At 42.9% G+C, this 14120-nt stretch overlaps 1 protein-coding gene across 1 annotated transcript; it reads right to left on the reverse strand.

The window, feature by feature from the left end:
- Positions 1 to 637: 637 nt before the first annotated feature.
- LOC137381283 (uncharacterized) lies at positions 638 to 7200 on the reverse strand. The gene is made up of 2 exons (XM_068053624.1): positions 7053 to 7200; positions 638 to 3016 (listed from the first exon to the last, which is right to left on the reverse strand). The coding sequence occupies exon 2, from the start codon at positions 2299 to 2301 to the stop codon at positions 1264 to 1266; it is 1038 nt and encodes a 345-aa protein (XP_067909725.1). The 5' UTR covers positions 2302 to 3016; positions 7053 to 7200; the 3' UTR covers positions 638 to 1263.
- Positions 7201 to 14120: the final 6920 nt, after the last annotated feature.

Consider the following 14120-nt stretch of genomic DNA (forward strand, 5'->3'; position numbering starts at 1 on the left):
GAAACAAAGAGTAGGGTCTTTTTCTGAATAGCAGGCAGTGACTAGTGGGGTACCGCAGGGATCGGTGCTCGGACCCCAGCTATTCACAACATACATTAATGATTTAGATGAGGGAACTAAATGTAATATCTCCAAATTAGCTGATGACACAAAACTGGGTGGGAGGGTGAGTTGTGAGGAGGATGCAGAGAGGCTTCAGGGTGATTTGGACAAGTTGAGTGAGTGGGCTAATGCTTGGCAGATGTAGTATAATGTGGATAAATGTGAGGTTGTCCACTTTGGTAGCAAAAACAGGAAGGCAGATTATCTGAATGGCTATAAACTGAGAGAGGGGAATATGCAGCGAGACCTGGGTGTTCTCGTACACAAGTCGCTGAAGGTAAGCATGCAGGTGCAACAGGCGGTAAAAAAGGCAAATGGTATGTTGGCCTTCATAGCAAGAGGATTTGAGTACAGGGGCAGGAATGTCTTGCTGCAATTATACAGGGCCTTGGTGAGGCCACACCTGGAATATGGCGTGCAGTTTTGGTCTCCTTATCTGAGGAAGGAAGTTCTTGCTGTGGAGGCAGTGCAGCGAAGGTTTACCTGGGATGGTGGTGTGAGAAACGTAGCCCACTTAATAATAATTTACACCAAGTCAAACTCTGAAGAAGTAAGTTTATTTAACGTTCTTGCAAGATCGGGTGTCCTACAAGCAGGCACACCCATCAACATATTCAGTTCATGTTTATACAATACAAATCCATTTGTCCACGCCTTTATTTTACATTATTGGTTATAACGTATTATGACACTAACCTATCCTATGGTTGCTACAGTCTCCTCCTCTGTTTACTTCTCCCCCTACTCTAACTTTCTCGCCCCTGACTCTTGTTTTTGTTTTACCTTATTTGGCTCTCCATTCTTTTGCAAGCCTCCTGTGTGTGTGTTAACTTGCAGCTGTCAGCCTTTATCTTAGTGGGGCAGTTTCTCATTCACTACATCCTTTGTTCTAACTCTTGCTGTTTTTCTTTTCTCTGCATAAGCACAATTTTTAACTGCCGTACTGTCTCAAGGTCTTTACTCACATACCCTTATCAGTTCCCTTGTTCAGTGATTTCATTATGTTGTGTAGAAATGACTTCTTGGTAATTTTCCACAAGCTGTAGAAACAACATTTCAATAATTCTTATTCTCACAATTCCCCCTTTTCTTTTACTTAATCCTTGTTGTTTTCTACATACTGAGGAGGGATCTCATATGTCCTCTCAAATCCTCTGAGCATTATTTCAGCCGCCTTCTCAATGTCTGTACTCCCGTTGATACTATCCATTCTGTCATTTGGTTTCGGGCCTTGAATTTATCAGGTACCCCTCTTGGGACCCCTATGGAATCCAAGTACACCTGGTCGTCAAAAGGGTTCGCTATCGCTTCCCTTTTACCCCTTTCCCTCGTTATTATCTTTTGTTTCTCAAATGCCAAAGTGAATGGTATTGCCAATTGAACAATTGCGCACGTCCCCTTCCACTGGGAGGGTAGGGTCTGTCTCAGGATTTTTCCTCCGCAATACCACCATAAATCCACTCTGGGGACATTCAATGATGAGTAGTTCCCTCCCCTGACTCTTCCAGTTACGCCCTCAGTCTCGATGCATGACTTCAACTCTCCCATATTTCTGGTTAGCTCCGCACCGTGTCGACTTACGCATGATGTGTGATTCACACTGGTGGCTAAAAATGAAGGGGGAGTCCTTGAATCTTTTTTCTCTAGGGGAGGGAACATTAATGACAAGGATATGCAAGTTTGAATACCCCAAGCCGTCTTATCCTGATATAGGGCTAACATGCATTCCATGCCTTTTCGGTCACGCTCCCACCCCAGCTGGAAAGGTAATACTTGAGCTATCGGTCTACCAGATGCACAAGCATAGCAATTGTTTTTGTTCAAACTTTTTACAGTATATTTTATCCATTCTACCCAGGCATTTGTGTCCCCGTAACCGGTTTCTATCTCAATTGTCTTTCTCAAGTCTTTTACCTCTATTATTTTTACTATGTTAGGATCGTTATGAGAGGTCCCTTTTAGTTTGTTAGATGGTTTACCAGTCTTATCTTTTGTTACCTGAAAACAACATTTTAATTCACCTTTCTTTTTCCCTTCTCTAACTGTTACTCCAAACACCTTGTTGTCTAATTGGAAGTGGGTATTTTTGACTTGTCGTTCTTCTGTTATTGAGCCATTCAGATGGCGTTGGATGGATATTCCACCAGTCGTTTCTGTCCACTCGGTTCTTTTTATTGTCAAATATATATAGGGTTGCATTCCTTATCTGGACAACCTGGGCCTGGTTTTATGGGGCTCTGGTGAATGGATATAATCGGTGGGAGTGGGTCTCCTGTTAGTAGTCCATCCCCATAATAATGGAGGGACTCCACATGATAATTTCTTTGGTTATGTATGCCCCCACATGGGATTAGGAAACATAAGTCTACTTCTACCACCTGAGGGTCCTGGCTCTTGGGGATTTCTGTGTACCGTTGTCCCCGTCAGTTCCGTCCCACATTGTTATTTTTCCCATTACTGGGATGACTACTACTGCATACAAAAACATCCAACCCATTTTAATCTGGTTCTGATTTCCTGGCTACTTTTGAAAAGAAAGAAAGAGAGAGAGAGAGAAAGAGAAAAGACACACAATACTACACGCAGTATTTGCACTCTCGCGCCGCTATATAAAAAGAGTTTGTTACTCAAAGTCTTTTTAGCTTTAGTTTCAATGGTTCTTCTGTTAATTCGGTTGTCCAAGTTCCTTCCTCGGCCGGGGGGTTGTACCGGCCCCTTGATTCTTGTGTAGTGGGTCCAACCTCTTTCTGCCGTTCTTATGGCTGTTTCAGTGGTCAGGAGAGTCTGGTATGGTCTTTCCCAGTTCGGTTGTAGTTTAGTCTCTTTCCACGATTTCACCAGAACCCAATCTCCTGGTTGGATCTTGTGTACTGCAAATTCGAGAGGTGGGGTCTGTGCTAACAGGCCTTGCTTCCTGAAGAATGACAATGAGGAAGACAACGCCAGTATATAGTTCTTTAGAAACGAATCTTTAGTTTCTAAGGTTGGCATCTCGCCCCTGGTTCCCATATAGGGTAATCCGAATAGCATTTCATAGGGGGACAGTCCCACATCTTTTCTAGGGGCTGTCCGAATTCTGAGTATCGCTATAGGTAAACATTTTGTCCAGGGTAACCTTGTTTCAAGTACCAGTTTGGACAGGTGTTTCTTTAAGGTCTGATTCATTCTTTCCACCCGCCCCGAAGAGGGAGGGTGCCAAGGGGTATGGAAGTCCCATTGGATTCCCAATCCCCTAACTATTTCTTGTAATAGCTTCGAGGTAAAATGACTTCCTTGGTCTGAATCTATGTTTTCTACAATTCCGTATCGGGGAATTATTTGTTCCAATATTACTTTAGAAGCTCCTCCGGATGTAGCTGCAGTCATGGGATAAGCTTCCACCCACCCTGTCAAATGGTCTACTAAAACTAGAATGTATTTCAGTTTCCCTACTGGGGTTAATTCGGTAAAATCTACCTGTATACTTTGGAATGGTCTCAGACTCGGTTGTCTCCCTCCCAACACTCTTTTTCTCAAAGACTGTTTGTTTATCTTTTTGCAAATTAAACATCCTTCGCAAACCTGTTTGGCAATAGTATAAATCCCTTTACATCCATATTTTCTTAAAACCAAATCGCACATTGCTTGGGTTCCCCAATGACTTCCTTGGTGCAGATTAGTCATTATTTCCCTCATGATGGGTTTATTCACTACTTCCCTACCATCAGGTAGGATCCATTTCCCGCTAGGTATCTCGTTGACCCCCCACTTCACTAATTCCTCTTTCTGAGCTTCTGTAAAAATAGGGTTTACTGAGGGTCCGATTAAAGCTGGGGTTAGGATGTTTATTGGTATTGGCTGAGGGTTCAAAGCCGCTTCCTTTGCTATTTCATCTGCCAATCGGTTCCCTTTTGCTTCAAATGTTTCATTTTTCTGGTGCCCATTTATATGGACCACTGCAATTTCTTTTGGCAATAATAAGTTACTCAAGACTTGTTCTACCAGCTCCTCATGGGCCAATTCTTTTCCTCTACTGTTTATCAGACCCCTTTCCTGCCAGATTTTTCCAAACGTATGTACCACTCCAAACGCATATTTGGAATCAGTATATATCGTTCCTTCTCTCCTTTCCAGATTTTTAAGAGCCTGATTTAGAGCATATAGTTCACAAGTTTGGGCAGACCAGGTATTGGGCAATCTGTCTGCTTCAATTACGCTATTTTCTTTCCCGTCGATTATAGCGTACCCATTATGTTTCTGTCCGTGTATTACTCGGGAGGATCTGTCTATGAACAAACGATATCCTGCATGGAGGGGAATGTCTCTCAAGTCCTCTCTAACCTTTGTCTGGTATTCTATAATATCTAAACATTGATGCTCAATGTCTTGGCATCCCCCTTCTTCTCTCCATAAGAAGGTGGCTGGATTTAGACAGGAGTCTGTTACAATTGTCAAGTCATCTTTTTCCAACAGGATTGCCTCGTATTTTAGGATCCTTGAGTCGGTCAGCCAACGTCCCGCTTTCTGACTCAGTATCGTTCTCACCTGGTGAGGAGTACTCACTACCAGGGCTCCTCCAAAGGTCAATTTTCTACTTTCTTCGACCAACAGTGCTGTGGCTGCCACAGCTTGCACACACTCTGGCCATCCCTTTTAACTATTTCATTGTGGTTTCTGCCACTTAAAATCAAAGCTCAGCAAAGCTACTATTCCTAACTTGGCTATATTTCCCATTAAGCATAGTGCCATGCCTTTCTGCTCACTTCCACATTCCCCCCTTTTATCATTCTATGATAACCTTCTCTCTACTGATCAACTTATATATGATTATATATATTCGCTAGGATTATGTGGATCTATTTACCCAAATAACATTTAAACAGTATAATATAAAAGCAAATATAAAAAACTCAGCAACTGCTGAATCAGAAGGGTAGGCTGAGCCACCCTCTAACAAGGGGGCGTGTATTAGCCTGGTCGGTATGTTTTTCATTCTAACTTTTCCCTAGGATTGTCATGTCTGGGTGATAAGAAGAGTGCTGTTGAAGTACAATGTCTCTCTCTCTCTCTCTCTCTCGCTGTACCAGCTGCAAGGCCAAGTTGCCTCTGCAGCCCTGAAGTTATGAAGTCATTTCTGATAAGCTGTCCCTCCCTACAGCACTGAAGCTAGCTTGTTAGCAATACATGACTGAATAATTGTTTCATCTTAAATGTTCCCATGTAATTCTGTTTTTAAAAATTCTAAAATCTAAATTCTGTTCTCACAGTCCCCCCTTTGATTCTTCAAAACATTTTAAAAAATCAATCCCTTGATCCCACCTAGGTGCCTTTAATGGTCTCTATTTGTCTAGAAACAGCCTTCAACACCCAGACGGGTCGCACTCAATACATCGCCTGCTTGTGCCATAAGAGGGGCCTGCGGTAACTCTGTAAAGGCATAAGTTTTGCAGGGGCTTCAACTACTTGTTTACAACTTGTTTACACTTGTACAATTACCATCTCATTTAAGCTTCACTGTTTTTCTCTGGCTTCATCTCTATTAACGAAAACTTTCTGCGCTTCTCTGAGCAGTTCGTCCAATTGTTTTTCACTCCATCCATCTATCTTTTGAATTTTCTTTTGGATGTCTGGCCATGATTTTGTTACAAAATGGACTCGAAGGAGACCTTGGGCAACCGGGTCTTCTGGATCCAAACCTGAATATTTCCTCATTGTGTCCCGTAATCTCTGTAAGAAATTTGAGGGAGTCTCATCCTTTTCCTGTCTTACTTCGAAGGCCTTATTCAAATTTTGTGATTTCGGGACAGATTCCCTAATGCCTTTTACTATCAGATTTCTAAAGTCTTTCATCTGGCCCCTATGGCCGACGTTATTGTTCTGCCACTGCGGGTTTTGATTAGGGTATTTTTGTTCGGCTGGTTCGTTTCCCTCTACCCCGGGAGGGTTTTCTCTTTCCCAAATTTTCATTGCAGACCGTCTAATCATTCCCCTTTCTTCACTCGTAAATAATATGTTCATAATAGACATTAATTCCGTCCAAGTATATATACTTGGACCGAGAAATTGATCTACTTGGTCTGCCAATCCTAAGGGGTCTTCTACGAGGACTTTCATTTCCTTTTTAAACACTCTTACCTCTCCTGACGTTAATGGTGCACTAACAAATCCAATTTCATTATTTCCTATTGGTACCTCTCTCAAGGGCATCATTGTCTTAGGAGACTCTCTGTCTCTATCGTCGTCATTATCGTCGGGTTTAGGGGTGGTCCTTCTTGCTGTCCTTAGATCATATTTGGGTCTTTTTCTCCTTGGTTTTTGACTCTAAATCCCAATACTCCAACATCCGTCCCAATGGACTTTCTGGAGGGATGTTGCCGGCAGACTTTCCTTGTCTCCCATCATCTTCCTTTTTAGACGATTTATTTCCCATGGTTAACTGAAGGGTCTTGTACCCTACGGTATTCACCTCCTAGCTGAAGGGTCTTATACCTTACGGTACTCACCTCCTAGTTGAAGGGTCTTATACCCCACAGTATTCACCTCCTAGCTGAAGGGTCTTATACCTTACGGTACTCACCTCCTAGTTGAAGGGTCTTATACCCCACAGTATTCACCTCCTAACTGAAGGGTCTTATACCTTACGGTACTCACCTCCTAGTTGAAGGGTCTTATACCCCACAGTATTCACCTCCTAACTGAAGGGTCTTATACCTTACGGTACTCACCTCCTAGTTGAAGGGTCTTATACCCCACAGTATTCACCTCCTAACTGAAGGGTCTTATACCTTACGGTACTCACCTCCTAACTGAAGGGTCTTATACCATACAGTACTCACCTCCTAGCTGAAGGGTCTTATACTGCAGGACTGTAAAATTCACTCCTCAAGGACTTTACAATTAGTACTTAGAAGGTCTTATCCTACAGTTAACCATAAGTCACCAAGATAATACTTAAAAGTCGTTTTTCTTACCTTGGTCCGTGCACGGAGTTGCCTGACTTCACGTGTGTACCTGCTGCACTAAATACTCATTCAGAGTGACTTCCCTAGGATCGTTTTCAGTCGATTACTCTGGTCCGCGACCGACGAGAGAAACGAGACCGTTTTTAAATTAACGGGACGCGTCTTCTCGTCTGTCGTCGGCCGCGGTCCCGGCAATGATGAAGAGATCCCGGACGAGCCCCCAATTGTGAGAAACGTAGCCCACTTAATAATAATTTACACCAAGTCAAACTCTGAAGAAGTAAGTTTATTTAACGTTCTTGCAAGATCGGGTGTCCTACAAGCAGGCACACCCATCAACATATTCAGTTCATGTTTATACAATACAAATCCATTTGTCCACGCCTTTATTTTACATTATTGGTTATAACGTATTATGACACTAACCTATCCTATGGTTGCTACAGTCTCCTCCTCTGTTTACTTCTCCCCCTACTCTAACTTTCTCGCCCCTGACTCTTGTTTTTGTTTTACCTTATTTGGCTCTCCATTCTTTTGCAAGCCTCCTGTGTGTGTGTTAACTTGCAGCTGTCAGCCTTTATCTTAGTGGGGCAGTTTCTCATTCACTACATCCTTTGTTCTAACTCTTGCTGTTTTTCTTTTCTCTGCATAAGCACAATTTTTAACTGCCGTACTGTCTCAAGGTCTTTACTCACATACCCTTATCAGTTCCCTTGTTCAGTGATTTCATTATGTTGTGTAGAAATGACTTCTTGGTAATTTTCCACAAGCTGTAGAAACAACATTTCAGTATTTTTTATTCTCACAGTGGGACTGATGTATGAGGAGGGATTGAGTCAGTTAGGATTATATTCGCTGGAGTTCAGAAGAGTGAGGGGGGAATCTCATAGAAACCTATAAAATTCTAACAGGACTTGACAAGGTAGATGCAGGAAGGATGTTCCCGATGGTGGGGGAGTCCAGAACCAGGGGTAAACCTTTCAGGACTGAGATGAGGAGAACTTTCTTCACCCAGAAAGTGGTGAGCCTGTGGAATTTGCTACCACAGAAAGCAGTTGAGCTCAAAACATTGTATGTTTTTAAGAAGGAGTTAGATATAGCTCTTGGGTCTAAAGGGATCAAAGAGTACTGGGCGAAAGCGGGAACAGGCTAATGAGTTGGATGATCAGCCATGGTCATAATGAATGGCGGAGCAGGCTCGAAGGTCTGAATGGCCTACTCCTGTTCCTATTTTCTATGTTTCTATGTATACAAGAGTGAAATTTATCCATTCCAACTCCCTTCCAGGGTCGCACAAAATGATTATATTAATTGCAACAGGTCATTTGACTTGATTTCCAATACTTTCATTTATAACTTGAATCATGTTGTCTAATTGTCTTTCATGACTCACATTAGTGGCCTCATTGTTTTCTTTCTCTGAGCCCTGACTTCATCTGGCAGTGAAATGTTGGTGAGTGGTGATTGATCATCCTGGGAACCAACAGGAAGAGAGCTCAGAGGCCAGACGACGAAGGCGACAGCGTGTTCTACAACCAGTCGAGGTACTTGAGTGGTGGAACCCGAGTTGGCCAGTCAATTGAGCAAGTATGAACCCCCTTTAACAATTTATCTATTAACACTTAAATTGATATTACTTTTATCAACTGTTATGAAAGTGCTTCTATATTTTTATTAAGTACATATTTTGAGGGCTTATACTAAAATTGTGGAGATAGATTCATTAAAAGGCTAACGATTTCATAGAAGCTGGACTTTGCTTTGTTGTTGACCGTTCATGAAAAGAACATTTTTTAAAAAACAATCTTGCTGGAGGTCATGTGCTTTAAGCAATAAACAACAGAAACCTTGGCAACCTGGGAAAGATTTTTCCAGAAGAGTGACAGGTCAAGATTTATAGGGGTCAGAAGGCTTGATATTGTTTTTGGTTTCGCTTTGGACCGTGTGTTGGGGCATGAACTGTTTTGAAGACAGTTGGAGAAAACCAGCCATGAGAGCAACCAACATCAGCTCACCCTCTTCCATCCTTTTGAGAACTTCCTGAGAATCAAGTGTAAGAAATAGAGAAACTGATGCTGCATTTCTCCTGAAAAATCTGTCAAACTGACCCAGAAAGATCCCAGTGACAGCCGTCTATGCGTATTTGGGACACCAGACCAAAAAGGGACAACTGACATCTTTCCATATCTTTATTTCTTCAAGAATTTGCAAGTATTTGGCCAAAGTACTTTTTGTCTTTTTTTTTGTAACAGACCTCTGCAGAAAGAATATCTGTATTGTTTTCAGTGTGTGTGAGAGTTGGTGTGTGGAACTTAAAAAGGGGAACTTTCATATTTCAATCTTTCTGTTACTGCTTTGCTTTGTTACTGGCTAAGTCTCGTTTTATAATAAACTGATAATTTTGTTGTTTATTAAAGAATTATGAAATAATTCAATGGAGAGAAGTGTGAGGTAATGCACTTAGGGAGGGCAAATAAAGCGAGGGAATACACAGTACACGGGAGGATATTGAGAGGGGTAGAAGAAGTGAGAGATCTTGGAGTGCATGTCCACAGGTCCCTAAAGGTGGCAGGACAGGTAGATAAAGTGGTGAATAAGGCATATGGCCCTTATTGGCCGAGGTATAGAATACAAAAGCAGGGATGTAATGCTGGAATGGTACAAAACGCCAGTTAGGCCACAGCTGGAGTATTGCTTGCAGTTCTGGTCACCACATTACAGAAAGGACATAATTGCTCTGGAGAGAGTACAGAGGAGATTTACAAGAATGTTGCCAGGGCTTGAAAGCTGCAGCTATGAGGAAAGCTTGGGTAGGCTAGCGTTGTTTTCCTTAGAACAGAGGAGGCTGAGAGGTGACTTGATTGAGGTGTACAAAATTATGAGGAGCCTAGATAGAGTAGACAGGAAGGACCTGTTTCCCGGAGCGGAGAGGTCAATTACTAGGGGGCACAGATTTAAGGTGATTGGTAGAAGGATTAGAGGGGACATGAGGAAAAACTTTTTCACCCAGAGGGTGGTGGGTGTCTGGAATTCACTGCCAGGAATGGTGGTGGAGGCAGAAACCCTCAATTCTTTGAAAAGGTACCTGGACATGCACCTGAAGTGCTGTAAACAGCAAGGCTATGGACCAGGTAATGGATGGTGGAATTAGATTGGGCGGCTAGTTTTTTCAGCCAACACGGACATGATAGGCTGAATGGCCCCCTTCTGTGCTGTAATTTTAATATGGTTCTAAACCTGTTTGGTGTATTTTATTCTGGGATAAAGGGTAGAGTATATGATTGACTGCTTCGGTAACTGGGTATACATTCAGAAAAATATATGTTGTGACCTGTGGAGAAGTGGAACTAGAAAAGACAGTGCACTCCCCCTGCTTCAGTCGTAATACAACAAAACTGTTTAACGTTTGTCAGTATTTTGTTCTCCTGGAGTTCCTTTTCTGAGTTTCAGTCACTTCAGTGTGAAGTTGATCAGGTCATTCATTTCGCTATATCCATGGTGCTGTTAGTTAAAGATACAGAGATTGTTTGCCCCCTCATTATGTATCACCTTTCTACATATTTATCAGTGAGAAAAACATTGTTTCTGTTAGTAGTGAGTTGCATTCTGTACTGGGGAAGATGTCTGGTGGCATCAGCCTTTAAAATATTGGTCCTATTGTTTCAATTTCCTCCATCTCCCTATCTCTGTGATCTCTCCCAGGCAGACAGCCCTCTTGCTAAAGAGAAACTATTTCCAGTGTTAGAAGGGTCGGGAAGCAGACGGCGCAGATTTAGATTAATTGGCAAAAGAACCTGGGCGACATGGGGAAAGACATTATGCAGTGAGTTGTTCTGATCTGGAACACACTGCCTGAAAGGGTGGCGGAAGCAGATTCAATAGTAAGTTTCAAAAGGATGAACACTTGAATTGAAAAATTTGTAGGACTACAGGTAAACGGTAGGAGAGTGGGGCTAAGTTGCACAGCACTTTCAAAGGGCTGGTGCGGGCACAAGGGGCTGAATGGCCTCCCACTGTGCTGTGTCTTTCTATGATTTTATGAACTCTGTGTTCTTCCAATTCTGGCCTCTGACTCACCAACACACTTTTCACCACTGCTCAGTTTGGGTTCTACCAGCATACTTGGTTGCAGATCTCATTACAGCCATAGGTCAAACATGGACAAAAGATCTGAATTCCAGAGGGGAAGTAAGAATAGGAACATAAGAAATAGGAGCAGGAGTAGGTCATCCAGCTCCAGCTCAAGTCTGCTCCGCCATTTAACCATATCATGGCTGATCTTCTATTTCAACGCCATTTTCCCGTGCTATCCCCATATCCCTTGATATCTTTAATATCTAGAAATCTCTATTTTGAACATACTCAATGACTGAGTCTCCACAGTCCTCTGGGGTCTGATCAAGGTAACCATTGTGAAGGGAGGTGTGCAGTAGACCGTGGTAGAGAACCCCTTACACATATTAATGGGCTCCATCCTCCACTCACCTTTGAAATGGAGCAGTCAAATGAGCTCCCTTTCCTTTACATACTAATTGAGAAATCTGCTAAGGGGTTCTCTACCAAAGTTTGCCACAAACGTATCTTCACTGGTCAGTACACGCGTTGGGATTCTTACAGTTCCACACGCTGTAAGATTGGCCTTATCGGCAACTCGTAAATAGGGCCCAAGCCACTTGCTCACCATGCGAGCTTGATGCTGAAGTAGGGTGAATCAAAGGCATCCTGCGTTATGATGGTTACCTTGATCAGATCATTCCTCGCTGTATATCGCGCAAACTTATGAATAAGCCGAAGGCCATCTTTTTTGGCCCTGAAAAGTGCCCAGTCTACCTCAAATTACCATGGAAAGGTAATGTATCCCAAAAATTTGACCGACAGGTAAAGCTAGCGGTTTCACGCTGCTACTATGCAGTAGCAACACGTGTAGTGTTCACCACTAACAGGATGCTGCCGTCAAGCCAAAAAGACGTTCTGCTTATCACACAAATGAGTAATGTGATATATGAATTTCAATGCCAGTGTGATGCTAGGTATATAGGCCGTACGTCCCAGTGACTGGCGGATCGTATCAAACAATATGTCCCTTCTGCTGTTCGCAACGGGCAAGGTACAGGCCGTACTCAACCATCCCGTGCTTGCAAAACTCAAAACACATTGTCCAACATTAGATGTGATTACTCAATCAGAAAACAGTTACTAAATAATCTTCAGTGTGCTAAGCATTACGCTGACAACCAATTTAAGATTGTCAGTGGGGCTTCACAGTGAGGCGCATTTGTGCGTACTGGAAGCTACATATATTAATACACAGAGCCCTGTTCTTTGCAGACAGAAAGAATATGTACAAACATTGCACCTGTTTCAGCTGAACAAAATAAGTGACAGCTGGTTTATTCCTCAGGGCAATGCCTTGACCTATCAGAGTCAAGCTGCCTGGTTTAAATTTAAAACAAAGCTTGACAGTTAACTGTCAGTTACCGTAAACTGGTGCATTCACCATGGCAATGCCTCATCCAATCAGAGGTCACTTGCCAACCAATCAGCACTCTCTTCTCATGCAACATAAGTTGTTGTTTTCCTTTACATTGGTTATTCTTGCGGATTGTCCTGATGAGAGCAAGATGAAAAGCTTTGGCACCATGTCTGTTTTTTCAGCAATACTCTCCACTTGCCTGGATGAGTGCCACACCAACAACACTCATCAGGAAGGTTGACTCCATCTAAGACAAAGAAGACTACTTGATTGGCACCTCATCCATCACCTTAAACATTTTCTACCTCCACCACTAATACACAGTGACAGCAGTCTGTACCATCTACAAGATACACTGCAGCACCTCACCACGCCTCCTTCGAAAGCATCTTCCAAACCTGTGATCTCTTCCACCGAGAGGAACAAGTGCAGGAAGTGCATGTGCTCATCACCATCTGCAAGTTCCCAACCACACTGACTTGGAAATATAGGAGCATACGAATTAGGAGCAGGAGGAGTCCACTCGGCCCCTTGAGCCTGCTCCGTCATTCAACAAGATAATGGCTGATCTGATTGTAACCTCAACTCCACATTCCCGCCTACCACAACAACCTTTCACCCTCTTGCTTATCAAGACTCTATCTACCTCTGCCTTAAAAATATTTAAAGACTGCTTCCACTGCCTTTTGAGGAAGAGAGTTCCAAAGACGCACGACCCTTGGAGAGATATAATTTCTCCTCATCTCTGTCTTAAATGGGTGACCCCTTATTTTTAAACAGTGACCCCTAGTTCTAGATTCTCCAACAAGGGGAAGCATCCTTTCCACATCCACCCTGTCAAAACCCCTCAGAATCTTACCTGGAATGGGTGCGTTGATTTTTAGATTAGATTAGATTAGATTAGAGATACAGCACTGAAACAGGCCCTTCGGCCCACCGAGTCTGTGCCGACCATCAACCACCCATTTCTACTAATCCTACACTAATCCCATATTCCTACCAAACATCCCCACCTGTCTCTATATTTCCCTACCACCTACCTATACTAGTGACAATTTATAATGGCCAATTTACCTACCAAACTGCAAGTCTTTTGGCTTGTGGGAGGAAACCGGAGCACCCGGAGAAAACCCACGCAGACACAGGGAGAACTTGCAAACTCCACACAGGCAGTACCCAGAATCGAACCCGGGTCCCTGCAGCTGTGAGGCTGCAGTGCTAACCACTGCGCCGCCCTTGAAACATGTATTTGTCTAGTACTGAACTGCTTCCAGTGCATTGATATCCTTCCTTAAATAAGGAGACTAGTACTGTACACAGTACTCCAGATGTGGTCTCACCAATGCCCTATATAACTGTATAACTGCATATATATCACCACTGTTCCTTCACTGTCACTGGAGCAAAATTCTGGAACTCCGTTGCTAACAGCACTGTGGTTGTGCATGCACCAGAGAGACTGCAGTAGATCAAGAAGGCAGCTCACCAGCACCTTCTCGAGCAATTAGGAATTGGCAACAAATGCTGGCTTAGCCAATGATGCTCACATCCCATGAAAGAATTTTTAAAAAACAGCAACTTGCTCACACTGGTAAGAGATCTTT

Source organism: Heterodontus francisci, chromosome 22 (genome assembly GCF_036365525.1).
Source record: "Heterodontus francisci isolate sHetFra1 chromosome 22, sHetFra1.hap1, whole genome shotgun sequence".
Classification (NCBI taxonomy): Eukaryota; Metazoa; Chordata; class Chondrichthyes; order Heterodontiformes; family Heterodontidae; genus Heterodontus; species Heterodontus francisci.